At 39.1% G+C, this 22,114-nt stretch overlaps 1 protein-coding gene across 4 annotated transcripts in view; it reads right to left on the bottom strand.

Moving 5' to 3' along the window:
• The window catches only part of slc4a5a (solute carrier family 4 member 5a), a 39,462-nt gene that overhangs the window by 6,125 nt on the left and 11,223 nt on the right, over positions 1-22,114 (bottom strand). For 3 of the 4 annotated variants that reach the window (XM_005472932.4, XM_025896828.1, XM_005472934.4), the window contains 14 exons: positions 20,527-20,679; positions 19,697-19,810; positions 17,999-18,054; positions 16,297-16,454; positions 16,116-16,203; positions 13,187-13,341; positions 12,779-12,907; positions 11,966-12,140; positions 6,227-6,360; positions 4,425-4,696; positions 2,131-2,192; positions 1,605-1,796; positions 523-636; positions 13-174 (listed from right to left, as the gene is read on the bottom strand). In XM_005472932.4, coding sequence (XP_005472989.1) covers positions 13-174; positions 523-636; positions 1,605-1,796; positions 2,131-2,192; positions 4,425-4,696; positions 6,227-6,360; positions 11,966-12,140; positions 12,779-12,907; positions 13,187-13,341; positions 16,116-16,203; positions 16,297-16,454; positions 17,999-18,054; positions 19,697-19,810; positions 20,527-20,679 — 1,964 coding nt within the window. The remainder of the gene's footprint in view (positions 1-12; positions 175-522; positions 637-1,604; positions 1,797-2,130; positions 2,193-4,424; positions 4,697-6,226; positions 6,361-11,965; positions 12,141-12,778; positions 12,908-13,186; positions 13,342-16,115; positions 16,204-16,296; positions 16,455-17,998; positions 18,055-19,696; positions 19,811-20,526; positions 20,680-22,114) is intronic. The other variant, XM_019366075.2, reaches the window with a different exon arrangement.

Here is a 22,114-nt window from a genome sequence, read left to right on the forward strand (position 1 = left end):
TTGCACACCTACCTTAAGTTTGTTCTCCTTGCGGTTAACAATGACAGCGCTGATCTGCTGATCCATGAAGATGAGGATGGTGACAAGCAGGGCGGGCACAAAGCTGGCCAGATACACCCACCACGGATTCTTCCCAAAAGGCATCACAAGCCAGCCACGATCCGGTCGAGTTGGCTGTTACATGAGAAGAAGCTTTATTTTCATTAAAAGCGAGGATTCAGTTCCACAAGATCACTATTAGAACGTAATTTTAAGCCAGTGTGATGAAGTTCTTTTGTTGTGGAAAGTTAGTCCAATCTGTAGAAAGTCAAAGTGCTTGCCTGCAACGCTAACAGATATAAAGGCAGCATTAATCCTCTTTTCTAACTCTGGGCACGTTTGTTATCCAAAATGTTCATGTGTTTCCATTCAAAATTCCCTACCAGTCCCTAATACAGCAACATGTCATAGAGCTGCTCATTTTGGAAATTGTTTTTTACTTGTTATCTTCTAAATATAAACAGTTTGGAAATAACCTATTACCTTAAATTCTGTTGGGACAATAAGCTTGGGGGTTTTGAGTCCCATTAACATATCCAGCCCAACAAAGGTCATGATGGACATGAAGATAGAGAAGTCACTGATGAGTTTCCTCAGCTGGTGCCAAACACAGAAAAAGAGAACAGTCTGTATTACAAAGACAAACATTTGCAGAACTTACAGATGAGATGCTTCTGAGGTCTAATATGCAGGAAGCTGCTCATAAATACTGAAAAGAAAAGTAGCCGGCCAAGTTTTCACTTTAGTCAAATGTAATCCTGGTGTCTGAAAAAAGAATACAATAAAATAAGAAGAATTACTTCTTTGTCTGGTTGACTCTCCACTTCCTGTTAGAAGCATTGCTGTGCAGGTAAAAAGGAAGAACAATGATCTAAAAGCTAGGTTTTCTGCCCAAAAGACATCTAATACTTTCAAAAACCTGGCAGCCATTTGTTTACACTATCTTCTTCTTCTTCTTTCAGCCACAGCGAATCATCTGCCTCCATCTCACCCTAGCATCCTCTTCTGTCGCACCAACCCTCTTCCTGTCCTCCTTCACTACACCCATGAATCTTCTCTGGGATCTCCCTCTTTTCCTCCAGCCTGGTAGCTCCATATTAAATATCCTTCGTTCAAAATATCCACTATCACTCTTCTGCACATGCCCAAACCAGCCTTGCCTCTTTGACTTTTTTCAAACCGGTAAACCTGAGCTGTCCCTCTGACATGCTCATTACAAATCCTGTTCATACCTGATCCCAGGTATTAAATACATCTACCTTCACTACCTCTACTTGCAGTTTCACTGTTCCACCCATATCAGTATCATTCACATACATGTATTCAGTCTAACTTCTTACCTCCATCTCTCCAGGCTCTCTTGCACCTGCTCAAACAATTCTGCTGGTTTGTACATTCTCATTAATTTGGGTCTTTTTGCTTGCATGTATAGGTCTTTTTTTAAATAGACTGTTTTTAATGCTTGTTTTCACTCCACTATGATGAAAAAGTTAATTATGAGGTTTGCAAAAATGTTGTGTGACTTGGTTCAAAAGGACACGTATGTAGACAGATAGTTTACCCACCTTGGTTGGGAAGTAGCGGCTAAACTTGAACTTCTTGAGGGAGACGGTCATGGAGTAGGTGCCAAAGAAGAGGATGAAGGACATGAGGGCCAGATCGGGGACGTACTTGCAGGACTTTCCCACCAGAGAGCCTCCGTACTTCACACACTCCTTCTTGCTTAGCTGGCTCCAGTCCAGAGCTGTCACATTCAACTGGGATGGTGGTGGCAGCAGTAAGAGAGGATGAAGAAGAGCGTAGTGTTTCGACAAAGACATGCAGAGAGCGAAAAATTGTTGGCGCAGATGTAAAGTTAGTAATAGTGAAAGGTCAGTGGGGTTGATGGAGAGACGCAGACACAGAGGAGAGAAAGCGACTTCTTTTAGAGACAGAGCTGACACCTGGGTTAGCTGTAAACAAACATGTTGCTGTTCTCTAACAATTACAATGTTGTCTGCAGCTGCAATGTCGCCAACTCTGTGGACATTTATCTTGAAATATAGCACCAAAAAGTAGAAAATTAAACATTTAATGAAAGCAAGCACTCACCCCAGAGACACTAGAGCTGTTATCTGGCATTGGAGCTAAACCATTGAAGATCATTGCAGCCACTGTTCACGGATTGGGGAGAAAGAGAGTAGGGAGGAGCCAGGTAATGAGTCGGGAAGTGTAGACGGGGTGATGAAGAAAACGAAAGGGGAGGAAAGAAGAAACGCAAAATATAATGAGAATCCAGCAGCTGGACAGAGAGCACTCCAAGTCTCATGCAGACAGACAAAGGGGTACTCACTTGCAAGAGACGGCAGCCAAATTGTTTGTGCATGGCAAAAGCAAACAAGATAACAATCAGTTACAGAAATCAATGTCTGCAGAAATGACTGCAAATTACCTGCACTTGAAAAAAGGTGGGTAGATTACCGTCATCAAACCCCTCAACCCAAGAAGAATAAAGCTGTTATTTATCATTGCAGATCAAGGTTACTATAACTAAAACAAAACAAACAAAAAAAGAAAACTAGACTAAATCACTTTAAAAAAAATCAAAACTATCTGAAGCAATTTTGTGAACTTCAAAAAACAAAGTAAAATAACATAAAAATGTAGAGGAAATATCCTTTGTTTTAGTGGTATATTTGAGGCTCTGTATATCTACAGGACTGCGAGTCAACCGCTTTTCAAAAGTTGCTTGTATTTTCTTGTAATACCTGTAGTGATTTAGCTAAATCTTGCCTCTTACATCGGGGGGGCTCCAGATTTGTTTCGTAGGCGTGGCCATATGGGGGCACTAAAAATATTGTCTGGCACACCAAAAACACAACTTTCCATTTTTATTATGCTGTTGTCAAATATAGGTTACTTGAAAAAGATGGCAAAAACAGAGAAAGAAAAGAATGATATGCCTAGTTAATTTCCTGCTATTAAAGCTGATATCACAGAAAACAGGTACATATAAAAACCAATTAAGATTTTGAAATGCATAATAATCTGCTTTAACTGATTGATTGACTGGTTAAAGTTACAATTAACACTTTAATGATTCTCGGCAGAGCTGAGCAGAAGCAGCTCAAAATTCACTCTCCGAGAACGGAGTCGACTTTAAGAGCAAATGTGTTCAATAAAGACAGATAAGTGTTGGATCAGGTAAGAGTGTGAACTGTTTCCTGTCTCTATGTTGGCACTGAGATGCACCAGTGATCTGTCCAGGGATTGGCAGCAGCTTTTCTGCAAACTTATTACATTATTACCAACTTAGGACAGCCTTACCTTGTGCCCACCCCGCACCCCGCCCCTTCCGGTGGCGCCCCTGTCTGCCTCCCCCATACAATTATACTAATTATAAAGTCTAAAACTGAAACTAAAACTTTGCATTTTCAAACAATACAAATACTGGTGGTGGCTGAAATGAGTATACTGAATCGCAACCAAAAAGTCAAAATGAAATAAAAATAAAAAGTATTTAGAAAATACAAAACTATTATAACTCTACTCCAGATATCATCATAAATATGCAAATGATGACAAAGACATCCACAGCCCTATTAGGGTGTAGTTATCTGTCAGTCCACTCTGTGTGATGTTAACAGTTGTAATAAGTTGCCTCCAACATATGCTTGATATGCCTGTACAGCTATAGGTGGGCAAAAACAGCTAAAACAGTATAATTTAATCTTCAGTGTGCTAAATAATGTGGACCGGTGGCAGCCTAAAATAACCACAGGAGGCATCTGCTAGGAGACCCATTAATGATGTATGCCATTAAAGTGAACACTGCTCTGTCAGTGTGTGCACACTGCAAAGGAAACCAGTGGACAAAAAAAAAAAGATCTAACATTTCTTTGTAGCAGGCAAACGTTTCATCATTACCTGATCGACTAAAAACTGATGTGCATTATTACCTCGACAGACATTCATTTTAAATCTTTTTTTTGGATATACTTATGAAATTAGTTTTAATATTTTAACTCTTATGTTGAAATAAGTATCAAAGCTGAAATAAATAAAATTGACAATAACACTGAGTGACAATTTCTTTTCTTGTCAACAATCAACAGATCTTGTTAATAAATCCTGGTTCATGACCCTATCATGAGTCCTATCCATAATTAAAGTTATTTAGTTTGCTGTACTGCATTTATTCACATATTGTTATACACAATAATTAAACCAATGAAGTCAAGCCATTAAATCATAAGACATTAAAGTTGACGGCATTCTCAAATAAAGCTGTTGATAAAGTGAACACACACACATGAGTTTGCTTCTGTAATCTGCCTGTGATGTCAGTCCAACGAGACTAATAATCCCCCTTTTCTCTCTATCCCTGAGTCAAGGGGTGAACTCACTCGGGTCTGGGGCCAGGCACTCGCACTTGTAGGTGGTGACATAGTCGGGCTTAAAGTCTGTGTTGATGGGATAATATTTGAAGGCGCCCACCATCTTCTTGATGGCGTCGGAGATGAAGATGAAGGATATAAGGCTGGAGAAGCCCTCCTCTGTAAAACGCGTCATGTATTTGATGATGTAACTGGCATCTGTAGCTACGAGGATGAAACACTGCAGGCACGAGTGCATGCCGATCCACAGACGCAGCTCCATGTAATCTATGCTGTTGTTCCTGTGGAAGCGACAGGTCAGAAAAACAGGTGGGAGCAATGATGAATTTAGGCTCAGAACACAAAGATATCCAGTGTTGTGCAAACAGTACATTATCTCTGAATATAGAGCAGCTTGATGGGGAAAAACAACCGTGCTTGGAGTGTTTACAGACAAATATCAAGGCTTGAGTAATCAAACACATGATATGTGCGAGGCGAAATCACCAACTAAAACAAGAAGGACTCGGTTTGGACTTCTTATCCTTCCTTCTTTATATCATCATCTTATCAGTCACATGCAGAAAATAGATCTATTATTATGCATATATATTTTGCATGCATATGATTATAATTCTTTCCACAATTAAATTTACACAAGTTAAAAAAAGCTTTAATTATTGCTTTTTAATTGATTCCATTTTAACTGGTTATAATTCTGTATATTTAAACTGTTGAATGTTTTTCCAAGTTTATTCAGTTTTTATACACAGTCAAATGTGATAAAGTTAGATAAGCATTCATGTGGAAGCCCACTAATGTTATTTAATCTTTGAGAAGGTCCACTGTGTCACTGCATCACGCCAGCCCTAATGGCCATCAAAAAGCTGATATTCTGACCCATGAGCGTTTAGCAACGATTACTACATTATTACATGCATCATCTGCACAAAGGCATCGGATCACACCCATTGCCAATCTTTATCTCACCTTTAAATACAGGTGACTGCATTTTTCTGTCATGTTGTCTTGTTAACAAACCCTCTACAAACTAACATACTGAAATCTCAAAGCTGTCTCTGCAACGCTGGCTCTGTATAGGACCACATTTTGCAGACTCCCGAGGAAAATACAACACCAGCTAAAGCGCTGGTATTTTTGGGCGCATCAGTATGTATCAGGCTGGGATGTCATCTACTTGACCTAGTTTGTTTCATGCAAACAAATGTTTCGTATAAACAAATATACCTCTTAGAATTTTTCACTGTGACAATAAAGACAGTTTGATTTTTGGCTAACATTTTGTTCTTGTTCACACTTAAAATAGTTCACTGTTTCAGTACAAACACTATGTAGCAGGCTGTGTTTACATGTATAAGCTCTGGTATCAGGGCTGTCAGTATAAATTGAGGTAAGTACAAGTGATTGCAAAGTGGATTTGAGGGTTGGTATTTAATGGTAGCTGAACTCATTACTTCAGCAGAACTGCAGTCAGAGCAAAGATCAGAACGGCAAAAGAGCTTCTCCGGCTGCTTTCTGGTTAAAGTAACCAGCAAATTAGAATCAAGGCATTAATCCTTTTTTTCTTCATCTTCTTCTTTCTGCAGGTCTTTAGAAATTTGGATTTGCATTCAGCCTGAAGTAAATACAGCCATCCATATGCTCCTACATACTGCACATAGCATTTCAACTATCTCTCTTCAACCTAAAATGATTTTAATGCAAACCGTAAACATAATAATGTGGTGAGGTGAGATCCTGACATTACTGAGGTCTCTTCAGAACATGAACCATCCCAGTATATAAATCTACTATGCTCTAAAGCAGCTCACTTGCTGAATTCAAACAGCAGCTTTTCAAAGATGAGGATGGGTCCAGTGGAACTGAGGATGATGAGAGGCTGACCACCAAAGAAACAGAAGACAGAACCAGCCAGGGCTGTACCCAGGAAACTCTCCATCACACCCTGTTGGCAAAGAGACAGAGAGAAAGACAGAGAGAGGTAATAGGGTTGAAATAAGTGCTGCTGTGGAATGAGATTCCCACACCAATTTATGAAATTTACAGGCAACTAAAAATCGCAAAGTATTCTGGTGCTGATTAAGACAGCAATTCAAGATGAGAAGGAGAGCAGAGTAACAAAAAAACAAAGACTTCTTTGTGTGTTGGTGGGTGAAAGGTGATAGCAGCTGCTGTGTTTGAGAGCATTAGACATAAGACAAAAGGCTTCACAGGGAAGCAATACAGGCAAGTCAAAGCTCTAATCTGGAGTTATTTCTGTCGGGACCTGTGTGTTTGTCTATGACAGTTTGTTTTTGAGTGGTGCAAAGATATTGATGCGTAACAAGAAAAAAGAGAACAGCCCACAATGAACTAGAACATATCAGAAAAATCAACACATGGATGGCAGCTGGACCAGATGGCATCCCAGCACGAGCTCTCAAAGACTGTGCTGCAGAGCTGGGCGAGGTGTTCTTAAAAATATTTAACCATCTCTGATGCAGTGCATCCCCGCCTGCCTGTAGACATCCATTATAGTGCTGGTACCAAAACAGGCAGCCATAACTTCAGATAATGATCACAGGCTTGTGACACCGACACCTCTGCTCATGAAGTCCATGGAAAGACTGCTCCTGCAACACCTTAATGCTGCTCTGCTGCCTGGACTCCCACTACTAATACAAATACAGGACTAACAGATCAATGGAAAACACTATCTCCCCAACCCTTTAAATGGTATTGTGCCACCTGGAGCAACCCAGGGCATGCGCACGGCTTCTGTTGGTGAACTACAGCTCTGCATTTAATACCATCCTCACCAGCAGACGGTTCTCCAAGATGTCTGACCTAGGTATTCAACACAATATCTCCTCATGGGTTGTTTGAAATTTCTTAACAAAGTGACCGCAGTTAGAGAGGATGGATCCTCACCACTCTTCCACTCTAACACTCATCAGAGGAGTGCTTCAGGGCTGTATGTTGACTACCTTCCTTTGGTCTTTGTACACACATGACCATCCCAAGCAACACCATAGTTAAATTTGCAGACAACACGACCATGTTGGGGCTGCATATACTTCACTTTAAAAAGCAAAAATAAATGATTATTGACCTTAGTAGGAAGCACACACCATATACATCAATGAGGAGATGGTGGAGAAAGTGCCCAGATTTAAATTCCTGAGTAAACACCTCTCAGTGGACATCAGTAGTCCTTTGAGAATTTCCCCTTCACTCATTGGTATGGAAGTAGCTCTGCAGCAGAGCTGCACAAAACATCACAAACCAACAGCTATCTGTCCTGGAAAACATCTTCATCTCTCTCTCCAGGAAAAAAAAAACACTTAGCATCCTAGAAAACTCAACTGAAAATAATGTTCATTTCAGAATTATACAAAAAGGCCTTTTTCAAGGAACACACAGTGGGTTACCAATTTTAAGCTGTTCTGTAGCAATGGAAATTAATCAAGGCTTTTCAACTGTGAAGAGAAGACGTCAAGCTGCAGGTTTGACAGGACAGAAAATCATTGCTAAGATGTCAGAATAAGACAAAGAGGCCTGCCTTGGCCGTGAAACACCACCATTGGACTACTGAAGACTGGAAGAAGGTATTCTGGACTGATGAATCAAAATTTGAAGTCTTCAAATTTCGCAGTCAATTCATTACGCAGGACCTTTGTACGGCGTTGAGTAGGCCTACAGTGTGTGGCATCAACTGTCAGTCATGAAGGAGGAAGTGTGATGGTCTGGGGCTGTGTTGCTGGTTCCAGGGTCGGTGACTTGTACAGAGTGAGAGGGACCCTGAACCAAAGCGGTTACCACAGCATTCTGCAGGGCCATGCAGTACCCTCTGGTATGGACCTAGTTGGTCAGGGGTTCATCCTACAGCAAGATAATGACCCAAAACATAAGTCCAAGATGCCAAAAAACATGGAGTGGCCGGCACAGTGTCCAGACTTGAACCCCATCGAGCTGTTTTGGGATGAACTGGACAAAGGCATGAAAACAAAGCAACCTACAAGCAACCATTTATGGGAACTTCTGCAACAGATATGGAAGAACTTTCTGAAGAATATTTGACTTCTATTGTAGAAAGAATGCCACAGGTGTGTTCAGCTGTTATATCTGCCAAAGGTGGAAACTTTGATGAGTTTTAGAATACAATTGCTTATTTGTACTATGCTTTCATTTCAGAGTGCAATAAGATAAATAATAATTTTCCAAAAAAATGGAAAAATTGGGGTGTTCTAAAACTTTTGACCAGTTTATTTACATATTATATATCTATTTTTTTTTAATGCATTTGCAAGAATTTAAAGTGAAATTTGTTCACTTTGTCATTGAACACTTTGGAGTTCCATAGTTTATTGAGTCAGTCTTGAGTGCAATATAATTTTGTTGTATAGATATTTATAAACAATAAAGAATCTTGAATATTCTGACCTCATTGCAGTGGACTCTGGGGCCTGTTTACAAAGCCAAATACTCCAGTGAGGACAGGTTCACATTAATGAAATAACAGACTCACTGTATTATGACTGTGCAGCAAAACGTAACTGATGATGGTGTCTTGTAGTTTCTCTCACATAACACCATGATGCACTGAAGTAGATTATCTAATTATAGACAAACTAAATTAAACAGAGGAAAACTGTGTCACTGATATGACAAACTAGCTGCGTAGACCTTAAGACTCAATATGTATCTTACCTAACTTCATAAACATGACACGCAAATTATGCTTGAACTTCCTGAACAGACACCCATTGATTTTAATCTACTGCTGCTACTTGCCTGTGTTTACATGTGTCGCCTGTGCTTGCTGCTCCACTTCAATGGCCAAAGCATGCATTGACAGTGGACTATGAGACTTGCACACTCATCCTGAAATACTTGAAATACTATTAAAACACTACTCAATTATCACTAAAGGTCGCCAGTTAACATTCCAGGTAATCCGGAAGTCCATCCTCTTACACATTGGCCTAATTACTGATAGGTTAAAGAAAGGGATCTTCTTTCTGCTATTTTTTGGTGCTTCAACTACTGATGTGATTAGCTGACATCAAGATCTGATAGTATAACCTGGAATGTCTTCAGGAACATTTCTTCGGGTTTGTTCAAGGACACTGAAAGCTCTTCTTTTGTTCCTTTTGTTCAATGTTCTCTTAAAATGATCCCACAACAATGCTTAATGTTCCAGTAGCGCCAGTCCATGACTGGCATTATTCCATTGTGCACTTCTAAGTATGCTTGGACAGGCGGTGTTTGGGATCACTATTATGCTGAAAAATGAAGCCGGTGAAGATGATGAATCAAAATCAGACGGCATTTGTTTGCATTCATATTTTCATCAACACCACTGGCTGAAATATAGCCCCAAACCATGACAGAGCCTCCACTGTGTTTTAAAGATGCCTGGATACTGAAAGGAGATTGATTTGAATTTGGATGTATAGTGACATAAGATGCACTGCCACTGAATTTCCAGTTCTTGTGTAATTCTGTATACCTTCCTGTTTCCAATGGCTTCTTAAAGCCACCCTTCTACTGAGACCATTTCTAATGAGGCTTCAGTGAACAACAGATGCATCAACTGAAGGGCCACATTTGTCAGGTTTTTGCTGTTTCACTGTACTCTACATTCCTGCAAGATTGAAGATGCATAATTACAGTTAAGTTGTTTTTTTAAAACTCGTATAACTCTGGATTACATCAGATATTGTGGATATTTTTTAACAATAATAAAAAAAATCTGAAGGCTGAGCCATCTTGACAGATCAGAACAATAACGGTGGATCTACAGTAATATTAAATAATTCATGGCCAATGCTGTCAAACAGCAGTGCTGACAGCATCAGTCTCTTTCATACCATAACATAAAACATATATTGCAGAATTTTCCACCAGGTTCTGTGACCACTAGAAGGCCAAAGTGCAGCTGTTTCCTCATTCACAAGGAGCCAGAACAAAAAACAGAAAATCATTCATCTGCGTCTTGTTGTGCCGACATGACAAGTGACATCACAGCCGGTGTTTCTGTTTATCTGGTCTCACCGTGCTCTTCTAAAGCCGTTCTGTTTTCTGTGTTTTAACTAATGTGACTGTGTTATTTTTGAAAACTGAATGATAGTAAATATGTCTTATTGCCAGCCATCAAAATGTTAAAATTATTTTTTAAAGATTTTTTACAACCAAGTTCATCAAAATCACAGACAATTAAAGCAATCAAAGCAAGGTGCAGTCTCCAGGCCCACACAGACATCACTTACCTTAAGTCTCCCTGCAAGATTTTCTCCAGTCGCAACAAAAAAAGAATTTTAAAAACATAAAAACATATGATAATCTCTTATTCCTAGGGTATCATTAATGCCATCACTTTAAATTAAAAATAATGTTTCTCCTCATATATAAAGGGCATTTCTATATTCAAACAACCAGAGATGAAAAACAGAAAAAAAAATGTTTGTCAGAGGCTTTCTACCGGTCAGACAGCAGCTCCACCATTTTTAAAATTTTTAACAATGTAATGCTTACTTACTGTGGAATTGTACTCATTTGGAGTTCAGTCCCTGTCTAGACTTAAAGTCTCTCTGCCTTCCTTGTTAAGGAACTTTATTAAGGGGTTTAGAGTGACGTTAGCTAAGCATATCAAGAAGAATCTGATTATCTTCAATGCAATTACAGTGTGGCGGGAATTCTCTAAACATTTGGTTTGAGGAAAAAACATCATGATGACAAAAAAATGAAATGTCTTTTCAAAAACAAAAATCACAATTCAGTTCCCCTAAATAATACCAGTTATTACAGTTACAGCATTTACTCTGTCGAACACAGGCAACAATATAGAAAATAACTTTTTGTATATAGTTAGTTAAAGGATTAAAAGATTCAAGATAAAACTCATAGAAAGAAGGACTGAGAGAAAAAGGCAGAACAGCATGAACTACACAGGCACAGCAATATGCTAATAGCAGAGATGGAAAATATGAGATGTGTATGTTTCAGAGTTTCTGATATTTTGATTCAAACTTAACAAAGCTATGGGCTGGCTTGTTGGATGACTTGTTTTAATGAACAAGTTAATGAGGTTGAAACTCATTGCCTACCTTCCCACCAGGCTTTGATACTTCGGGAAAAGGATTAAGACCCCTACCATTTCAGAAATAGCACCTACTGGATTTAATTGGCCCCTTTTATGTCAAAAACTGTGAGCTTGTGATTTTGCCCCATCTGTTTGAGCTTGCTTGGGATCTATAATAAATTACAAAAATAAAGATTTATTGTTCAAATCACTGATTAAGTCTAATGCTATTTTCATCCCATAGCAGTCCACAGACAAAAGGGAAATGACAAACAAGAGACGGCTACGAGCCACAAAGAGCTGTTTCCCTGGTGATTTTGAGCAATTATCACAAATGCTGTGATTTGAATAAACGATGCTTTGTTTTCGATGCTTACTATCGATCTGGGTAGCAGGAACTTTCTTTCCAGCAAGGTAGCAGCTGCAGTGCACTTCAAACAGTGCTTTCTCCAAATGTTCAAATCGTTATTACGGCACTCAGCATTACCTGGTAATTGTCAGTGGCGTCCCCAAGGAGCCCACCAAAGGTGATGGCATTGGTGATGCAGCCTAAGTAGATGAAAAGCACAGCGGAGATGGACTGAATGTGGAACCCTTCGTAGAAATCACTAGGGAACCACGGCAATTTCCTCTTTATGTCCAGGTACAAACCCCCACAGAACCTGTTGCACAACAACAACCGACACAGTTGGTTAGGATGCTTCACACACTCCGCCTCTCAGCATGTCACAGTATTTTCTCTGAAGCAAGAAAGCAGAGACTATATCCATGAATCACTTACACAGTGATTTGACATCTATACTTGCAGGCAGGAGAGGTCACTGCTTGTCGCTTTTAAGTCTATTTTCTCCCATTTTAAAAAGTCACTTCTGTGTTTTGACTTTGACAAAGTGTAAGTACTACTTACCACTGAAACCTACTCTCTCAGGTGCAATTTTTCTTAATTTTCTCAGGTTATCATTGGCACATTGGATTTGGATAAAGCTGTATTTATCCTTTTATAGTACATTTTCTACTCTGAAACAAAACAAGACAAGGAACGTTCAATTTTCTTTGTTTCTTTCTTTTTGCAGGCACAGCTGAAACTGGCAATGCAATACTGTCCATTTTTACAGGAGATTAAATTTGTACCTACAGCCACACTGCTCATAAGGGAGTATCGGCAACTTTTTAGGACAGGTGTGCTTAAATAACTTTCCCATTCTGCCAAATTTTGATAAGGACATATTCAAATTCCCAGAGTCTGCTTGTGTTTAGTGTAAACCTCACAGCAGTTTGCCACGCGGCCCGGGCTGCCTACCGTCCAGTGAATGCCAGCTCCTCTCCAAGCTCATGCTGAACTGGCATCTCCTCGTCTTCTGCCAGGCCTCCTCCTCCGCCAGCTGTGCCGTTCATCTGTCCCAGCTCATTTAGGGAAAATACTGACTTCCTGCAAAGGACATGTCACACATGTGAGCAAATATGAGATTTAAACTTTTTTCACATATATTTATTCACTCGAAGGGTCTGTCTATAAGCTGTTTCAACCTTGTGCCTTGAAAGGCACAATTTCACCCTTTCTTTCAGAGAACATTTATTTTTCTGTAACTCGATATTTTGACCTAAACAATTTTAGTATAGTTTGCAATTGCTCTTGGCACATTGCTCATTGTTCAACTACAGCTTTTGACCTTTATATGTATTACTCAGGCGGTTAGATATCCCCAACCTTTTGTCAGCCGAGGGAACCTTCTTAGGCGGCTCAATGCGGATTTTGGGATCCCATTCCCCAGGTGGAAGCACAATCACTTCATCCAGAAACTCATCTATTCCTGCAATAAGATCTTCCCGATCTCTTGCCTTGTAGGCTACATCACTGAAGAGCTGGGAGGGAGGAAGACAGAGAAATAAAAGGAAAAGATTTTACAGTTTCTCTTGGTGATAGTAATAAGTACGTACTGCCCTAATAAGCTGTGTTTGCCTGTCACCTTTGATGGAGACGTATTGAACACTGGTTGTTAAGGCTATATCGACATTTGTCCTCAGCTGGATTCAATTCAAGAATAACTGCCAGTCAGCCACTAATCATACCCAAAGAGACTAGTGCGCACCAGCATTATATGTTTCTAAATAAGGCTGTATCAACAACAGGGGAAAAAAATCAAGCAGTGGTTTGGTTCTAATTGGCAGTGACAATGTTCTAATGAGCACTGGCCCCATTTAGAAATATTTTCCAAATAGTAGATGTGGTACTTTATTGATATTCTCCATCTAACTACACTTCAAATAGCCTAACTTGGTTTTGATCTGTAGAACAGTCATTAGATGCATCAGAGCCCTTTTTCACGGTGCTGCCATGTTTTTTGGTTGAGTTAAATCAAGCTAATAACTGCACGGGCTATTTGCTTTACCTAGGACAGATGCTTTACAGTCAGATGGCTGGCACATACAGAGAAGTAAGAATAACTTCAAACAAAAGGACCATTTTGCCACTAAGAAGATTAGGAAAAATTAGCATTACATTTCGATTGTAATGGTAATGTTATAGAGTCAATGAACGTGTGTATAACCAGCACTATGGACTTATGGTTTTCTCTGTTTTAAGAGAACACTAACATAATCACAATGACTAAATTAACATGCTTAAATCTAGCCGGTGCAGTGGTGTAAATGCTCACCCTCTTAGTTAAACATGCTAATGTTTAGCACCAATCAGAGGTTAATGCTAATGCTAGTTATTATTATTGAGTAAATTCAGTTCTTTACGGCAAATAATAATTATCAACTGCAACAAAGTGTTATACTGAAAGGACAGGACATGGCCAAAGTTATCTAAGTTAAGCCTAATAACTGAACATGAGAGCCTGTAGGAGAGAAGCACGGCACTCAAAGAATCCTCAATAGAAATCTGTTAATATGAGCCAATCATGCTATTGCAATGACAGACACATAGAGTTTCATGACAGCTGCAGCTGTGTGCTGACAGACCTGTGTACCCATTATCAGACAAATGACACAGGTCAGTGTAGATTTTTTTGTTCTTAGCTAGCAGTGCTAGTTTTGTTCTTAGCTAAGATAAATTAGCACTGTTGGTGCTGGTGGGTTGGGTTTGGATGAAGCGTTGCTCTGCACTTTACTGTGGATTGTGCTGTTAATGAGGCTTTAATGTTGTGAAACATTGTGCACATATAACAGAAAAACTCTTGCTTGGAAAACAATTTTTAAAAAGATTTATCTTATTTATATTATTCATTTTTTTACTCTATTTCCCTGATAATTATATACACAATTATATATCCCATATGTACCGACTGAGTTATAACTTCTCCCACTTTATATAGGGGCCTTAAAATAACTGCCCAGATTGTCTTGCTTCCTTTGGGACATTAAATGTCATGAAAATACATTCTGATAGTTTTGATGGTTATTGAAACAATATTAACAAAAACACAATGGTCAGTCTGCTGGTGGTGCTAAAGCTTCATCAGAGCACCTTTGATCCGACATTGATTCCCACTTCAATCTGCACCACTGGTGGAATATAATGTGTGTTATGGTAATCTGCTTTGGAACAGTTAGGTACTTGATGAGGTTCTGAGGTACTTGGATGTTACTTACATGTTTCTGTTTGCCACTCAACATTTATTTTAAAGTTTTATGTAGCATTTATTTGGAAGATTTGAATTGCTAATGTAAAATATTACTCTGCAAGATGAATGATGCAATATTGACATTGACATCCTTTATATACTGCTGCTAGGCAGTATATAAAGGACCTGCAATTACCTAGTTCACCAAATAGAGCACCACTTAAAAAGATCTGAATAGATGAAAAGGTATGAATAAGTGTGAATGTCCAATCTCTTGACTGGTACTGTTAATTCATGTATTACTTAATTAATTAAGTTATAAAAATAATTGATCCAACTAAGTATTTTTCTTTTTACTAAAGTAAGAATTTGAATGTTTTCACTTAATGGAATATTGTCTTTATTACGGGAAGAGTCTGACAGCTGCTGACCTAATCTTGGTGAAGTTTTTGAACAGGTTTAAATAAAGTGTTACACATAAACATGTTCTGCTCTTAAATTTGACCAGCACTACCTTGTCAGTGTGGCACGAGAGGAGAGATTGAACTCCTATTGAGATGCCACATAATAATAGTCAATACTCAATAATAGGTCAGCTTCAAATTACCAGCCACAAACTTATAATCATGTTTTAATTGTGGATGGGAAATGTGCTTCTTTTGCACTCGGACCCATTTAAAATAACAGCCTGTCACTTCCTTACTGTTTGTATCTGCCATTAAAATTACACACAGTAACTTTGTGCATAGTGACACAACACAGAATAACAGCTCAAACTGTTTTCAGGGAAGAGAATAACGCTGTCATTAGAAAACAATTAATGACTCGTTATCCAAATAGAAACCCCGCTCATAACTGATGCTTAACAATCAACATCACTTCCAGACGTACTCTAAACATAATGCTGGACATTCCAGTGGACGCTGAACACATCATTTACAGGAACTGTGAAGAATCTTTACATTTATCTTTGCTCAGGTTTCCTGAGAAATGTCAACGTCAGATTGTCAAGTCTAATGAAGAACGCATACTATGGAAGGATTTTAACACACAGTGACAGGCACTTACATCATCCACCATTAGAGTTGCTATTGCTCTGCCGATCTCATTATACGACTTGGCCTTTCCTTGGGGCCCCAGCAGAATAAACAGAAATCTGTAGAGTGAGGAAACAAATGTGAGGTATGTCCTGGGACTGCAGATGTTTGTTGTTGGTTGGCGAGTAATGACATACTGTAGTGATTTTTACCTGGTGGGAACAGGGACCTCTGTCAGACCTCCTAGAGTTGTAGCTTGGGCCAGGCGAACAAACGCTACAAAAGGTTTGTTGAGGAAGTCCACCTCGCCTACTAAGACATTGGAAGCCTCCGCGTCTCTGGGGATCTTCTTCATGAATTTATTTTTCAACTACAGAAAAAAGGCAGAAAAAGGGGAGAACGCAGTCCAGCATTATCGTTTCGGCATGGTAGAATTTGTGTAATTTCTACATGTTATAGACTTTGTTCTGAGGTATTCATATTTCATTTTACATGTTTAAATGTTTTGTTTTTGCATCTTATGGCAATCTTCAGTTTCCTATACGTATTACTGTCATGCTCTCATAGTTTAAACTGAACATACAGAAAATAAACTGCTTACAAAATCATTTGTGTAACTTAAAAAATGTATTACTCTTCATTCTCTCATGTATGACACCAAAGTGAAAATATTGTAACAATACTGAACGAGCTGTTTAAGTTCTTTATCTTATAAAGTCATTTTTCAGTTTGGAGGATGTTAAGACAAAGACTGCTGTAACTGAGACGTGTGCTTTTATTGTGACGGTGTTGGTAGGTGTAGTGATTGGATCTACCTACAGGGATCATTCAAGTTTCATTCTGCCATTACTGACAGTCTCTCAAAATCCGGCAGATTAGCCTGGGAGGACTTTTTTTTAAATGCAATCCTATGGGCATAAAATCCTTAAAGAAATGCACACAAACAATCAGAGAGGCAAAACAACTGCCTGTGACCCGAAATAGTGAACCAGTCTGACCTGTTTGATTACATCTAAAGGTGCGGCAGGAAATTGGACTGATGCACGATAACACAGAGTAGTGGAGAGCCTTTTCAACAACCCATAACCTGAATCTGTGGCTCCATGTGAGAGCGAAGCACGTGGACTGATGGACTGACAGTGAAATCCATCTTTTTCTCAGTGCCAGCTCAATATCGACACAGAAAATGTGGCACACACAAGCACAAATACACACTGTAACAAAATGAACAATCGCTTGTCCGTTGTCACATGCGACCCATGTAGACCTCAAAATAGAATTTGAACAGCCAGCCAAACGATAAGTACAGCCCTTGGAACAGTGCTCGCCCCCCCGCTGACTGTCATGGACAAATTTTATGGCCAACATCGCACCCTTTAAATTCTCATTCATTTCTTTTTTTTTACACAATCCCTCCCAGTGAATGACACATAATCTGACCTGTCAGTTACAAAGCCCTGTAGCCTAATCGAAGCGACAACAGCACGCCTTTGCAGCGGCACTGGCATGCGTCGCCAGGTTTAACTCACATTACTGCATCAGCTTCACTAATGAGTGAGTTATGTGTTTGCACACTCTCTCTGTCACTTACTGCCACCTTAGCGAGCAGCTGCAATGAAAAATTGATGAGTGATGAAGAAACAGCAATTCAATACAATGAAATGCCTTACTGGTAGGCAATCTGTCCAATAATGAAAGGCAACAGAGTGGAAACACTGGTATCCTCCAGAGATTCCCTCAGTGCAGACAGATAGACATTTGCCAGTAGAAAAGACAGGAACATGAATTTGGTCATTGTCAGGATCAAACCACAGCCATACAACTATAAAACACACTTTTTAAAAAGCCTTACGCACGTAAAGGATGTATCCCTAACGTAGTGAATATAATGATCTGGTTTCACTAATAACTCACCTGGTCTGTGCTTGGAGTGTCCGCGATATCATTCATACTCCTACTCTGGGCGTGACCTGCGAGGTTGGGACAGTTATACAGTTATTACTCTTTATATCCACCTACTTGGAATCATTTCAGCCCTGAAATTGATAACTGGCACATAAATTCAGTGGTTATTTTATGAGATACACCTATTGGGTAAATCTTCACAGTCTAATGCACTACAGATGCCATAAAGTCATATTTTATGATGTTCATGCATTTTGGAAGTAAGGTGCAGAAAGTACGTTTTCAGTTTTGTCCCAGTTAGTGGTGCGGTTGTAAAGGCTGCAGTATATTGTATATAGTATAGAGCAGGGGTGGCCAGCTCTAGGCCTCGAGAGATGGTGTCCTGCAGGTTTTAGATCTCACCCTGGGTCAACACACCTGAATCAACTGATTAGTTCATTTCCAGGCCTCTGGAGAACTTCAAAGAATGTTGAGGTGTTAATTTTGCCATTTAAATCAGCTGTGATGGATCAAGGACACATCTAAAACCCGCAGGACACCGGCCCCTGAGGCCTGGAGTTGGCCACCCCTGGTATAGAGTGTATTGCAAAGTTGTATTGCATTGTAATGTATTTGGAGATCATCATTTTAAATCAGCAAACAGTTTGTCTTTTGTATTTTTTGTTCTTTTGGTGCTACTTTTCCCATTTCCTTCACTTTCAGTTTAACCACACTGGGTGTAACTTGTAGGATGATGTAAGTCTTGGAAATCAATCTTTAAAAAATCAAAAGTAATTTCAAGTTGTAGCACAAATCACCCACTTTATTTAGCAGAAGATGGCGAATCTCTGAGAAAAATCACAAACTGAAACTGTTGAAACGAGATGTTTCTTTTCTGAACGCTTTTTCTTGTTATGTTCAGTATATATACTGAAATATATAAATATATATATATCACTATTTGAATTCTGAATACTTCAGCAGCCATAATTCTTGTCATTAGAGGTGGGAATCCAGGGGCTCAATACTATTACAATGTATCGTTCACTAAACTGAAGGATAATTATCTATGGTGCACTATGTGATATCCATGTAAATGAAAAAGTAAAAATACCTCTAAAAATGAAAAAAGCAGTCATTTATTGACAGTACTTTTGTGTCAGCATGTGTGTGCATTTTACTGATCAATGAAATAATGCGTCATTTCAGTTCATTGCTCTCTGACCTGCTTTCCTTTCCTGTCCACCATTTTCCCCATCATCTCAGTTTCATCTACACTATATTGTCAATCTCAGTCTCTTATGAATGCCACCACGTGAGGTCATGAAGTAGTTACTTTCAATGTACATTTTGTCCCGTCCTTATTTATGCTCAAGGATCACTAAAGAGCAAATTTTCCATGTGTTAGGAGGAAAATCCAGAATTAGGAGAAATGGCTTTGACAAATCAGTATCCTCTGAGTACATAAATAAGAAGAGGCCTGTAAATATCAGCTAACAATCTGAGCTTGGTGTCCTGAATTTAGTTATTCAGTCTTCACATATGCAGAAATGTTAAACAGCAATCTACAAGTGAAACTATAATGCGTTATTTGGAGATTGTAGGATGATACAGTTATGGTTATAAAGGCTTTGACTCTTTACAGTGCTCTTAAAACAAGGAAAAATATAATGACTTTTATTTTGAAAAAACATCAACCGGCTTCACAAGCCAAAACCTGACACTCACGCAGGCGGCCATAGTTGGCTGCTGACTGCTGCTTTATTCGGAGGTCCTCTGTGGACCTGTTGAAGTTGGCCATTTGCCCCGGACCCGTTCCACCTCGGGGTCCAACATTCCGATCTGCCAGGGGAAGGGAAGCAGGAAGAGAAACACAACAGAATCAGTTATTGGAGGAGATTCTTTATGATTTATTGAACACCATGTGCCCTGTCTTGATGAGATGTGGAAATGCTACAGTGGTAATTAACTCATCAAACATTAATACATCCCCTGTGGAGGATATGAGCCTTGTTGACTCAAGAGTGTTCATTCATTCAGTGAGTGAGTTAAATATATGCATAATTCATTTCTCAGTGGCATCAAAATGACGTGTCAGCCCAGAATGAAGCCAATGACAAAGAAAAAGAATTGCTATAACTTAGGGATTCACAGTGTTGTTTCATGTGATGGCATTTCATAATGCTAGCTCTCCAACAATGTGTTTAGTATTATCAGTCATGGGAAACTCAAACTGATGTAATACTTTGTCAGATCAACGACCTGTTATCCTATAGACTAGGAATGAGCAATTAATTTTCCCAATTAGCCACAATTATGGCCAAATTATAACATCTACTCTTACTAGTTGTCGTTTATAATGAGATAAAATTAACACTGAGCAGAAATTAGTTCCGCTTACAGCTGCGCCCCTCCCCAACAGTCTCGGTTTATCATGTGGTCCCTTGAGAAAATTAATCACCCACCCCTGCTATAGGTAGCATATCGTTCCTCTCATGGATTATTCACATAGAGCTACACAGGGCAGGTCAATCTGTGTCACAAGTTGGGTGACTCACTGGTAGAAGAGCTGGACTTGCCAATGTCAGCTAAGGAACGGTGGATCGGTTTCTTGGTCTGGTGTCGATGCTTCCTCAGCAGGACAAAGCTGATCTTTTCTCTGAGATCAGGAGATATCATGCCTTCCTCTATCTGTCTCTCAATGATGTCATCTAGAAAAGAGACACAAAATTTCACATCTTAAGAGTTCCTAACTGGAAGCTAGAGTTGAAAAAGAATTTCATAACACTGACTGTAGTCTGCTGTTGTGTAAGACAATGAAATGCTTTGTTGCATATACTGATGATAAGTATATACTAAATTTCTGTGTAAATTATACGTCTATGGTTCTGTTATGCTGCCTACATCTACATCTAAAATTGTCTAACTTGTTACTTGAAATGGCAACTTGTTGTTCAGTGTAAAAAATGACGCAGTCTCATTTGCCCCTGAGACTGGCTTATGCCACTTAGGAACAACGGGTTGTGCTTGTGCCTATCAAAGTGGTATGACTGTACACTATTATCATTTGCATGTTCTCTTAGGAGTCTGACCAGTGGCCACTAAACAACTAATGGTGAATCTCATTAAAGTTTTAAGCATGATTGCCAGCAGAAATTTACTCTTGTTACAATACGGCCATGTTTTAAATCTATTATTTGAGCTTTATAAACAGTAAGGAAATGTTTCATTGTCAATAAAAAAGCTATTTATAGTTACACAAAAAGCTTACTATAATGTGATTCTTTGTGGTGTGCTTCTACGTGGTAGTCATGCACGCACAAGCGAATTATACGAGTGAGTGACCAAAAAAGTTGGTTCTTAAATTAACAAGACGTCAGCTTCTGTGCCACCCCAATTAAAATAATGGTCTCAGCCTGATCAACCCTATAAAAATTGTCTGACTCTGCAGCTGCATAAAAGTTCAATTAAATGAACAGCAGGATGCTTTTTATCATAGTGAGAGAAAGGCTGACAGCTATTGTGCATGAACAAGGAGATCAAATGAATTAAAGATTATATTCTTACAAACCAGAAGACAAGAACGAATTAGTCAGAATTATTCACCATATGCTCATTTTAAAAATCCCAGTGTGCTAAAAAGCACACAAACCTGCTGCCTTTGAGCTCCAGACAGAAAATCGAGATAGATTAATAGCACCTTGGACGGAAGTGAAAAAACTCATTTCAGAACAAGATCAAATCACATTTAAAGAGGACAGGACAGCACAATGGACCAGCGCCACTGTGATTCAGGGTCAAGTGTGCTACTGCCTGCACCACCACTGACAAGACATTTTTATCAATCTGTGTGGGTAATTTAAGGTTATGTCTTGGGGAATACAGAGATAAAATATTGTGAAATGACACAAGGACAGCTTAAAATGCGTTTGTATGAGACGCAAAATGAAAAGTGGTGTCATGTGAATTTGTTGTCTTGTGTTGGTCCAGATCACACAAATGATACAAGAAGAAAGTTTTTGGCCAGTAATGGGTTTAACATTTCAGAAACACTCCAACTGTTCTCTTTGACACAGAAAATGGTAAAGAACAAATATTCAGGAAACTACCATTTCTATACTGTACTGTGCAATAATCTTGAGCCAG

Source organism: Oreochromis niloticus, linkage group LG12 (assembly GCF_001858045.2).
Source record: "Oreochromis niloticus isolate F11D_XX linkage group LG12, O_niloticus_UMD_NMBU, whole genome shotgun sequence".
NCBI classification, from domain to species: domain Eukaryota; kingdom Metazoa; phylum Chordata; class Actinopteri; order Cichliformes; family Cichlidae; genus Oreochromis; species Oreochromis niloticus.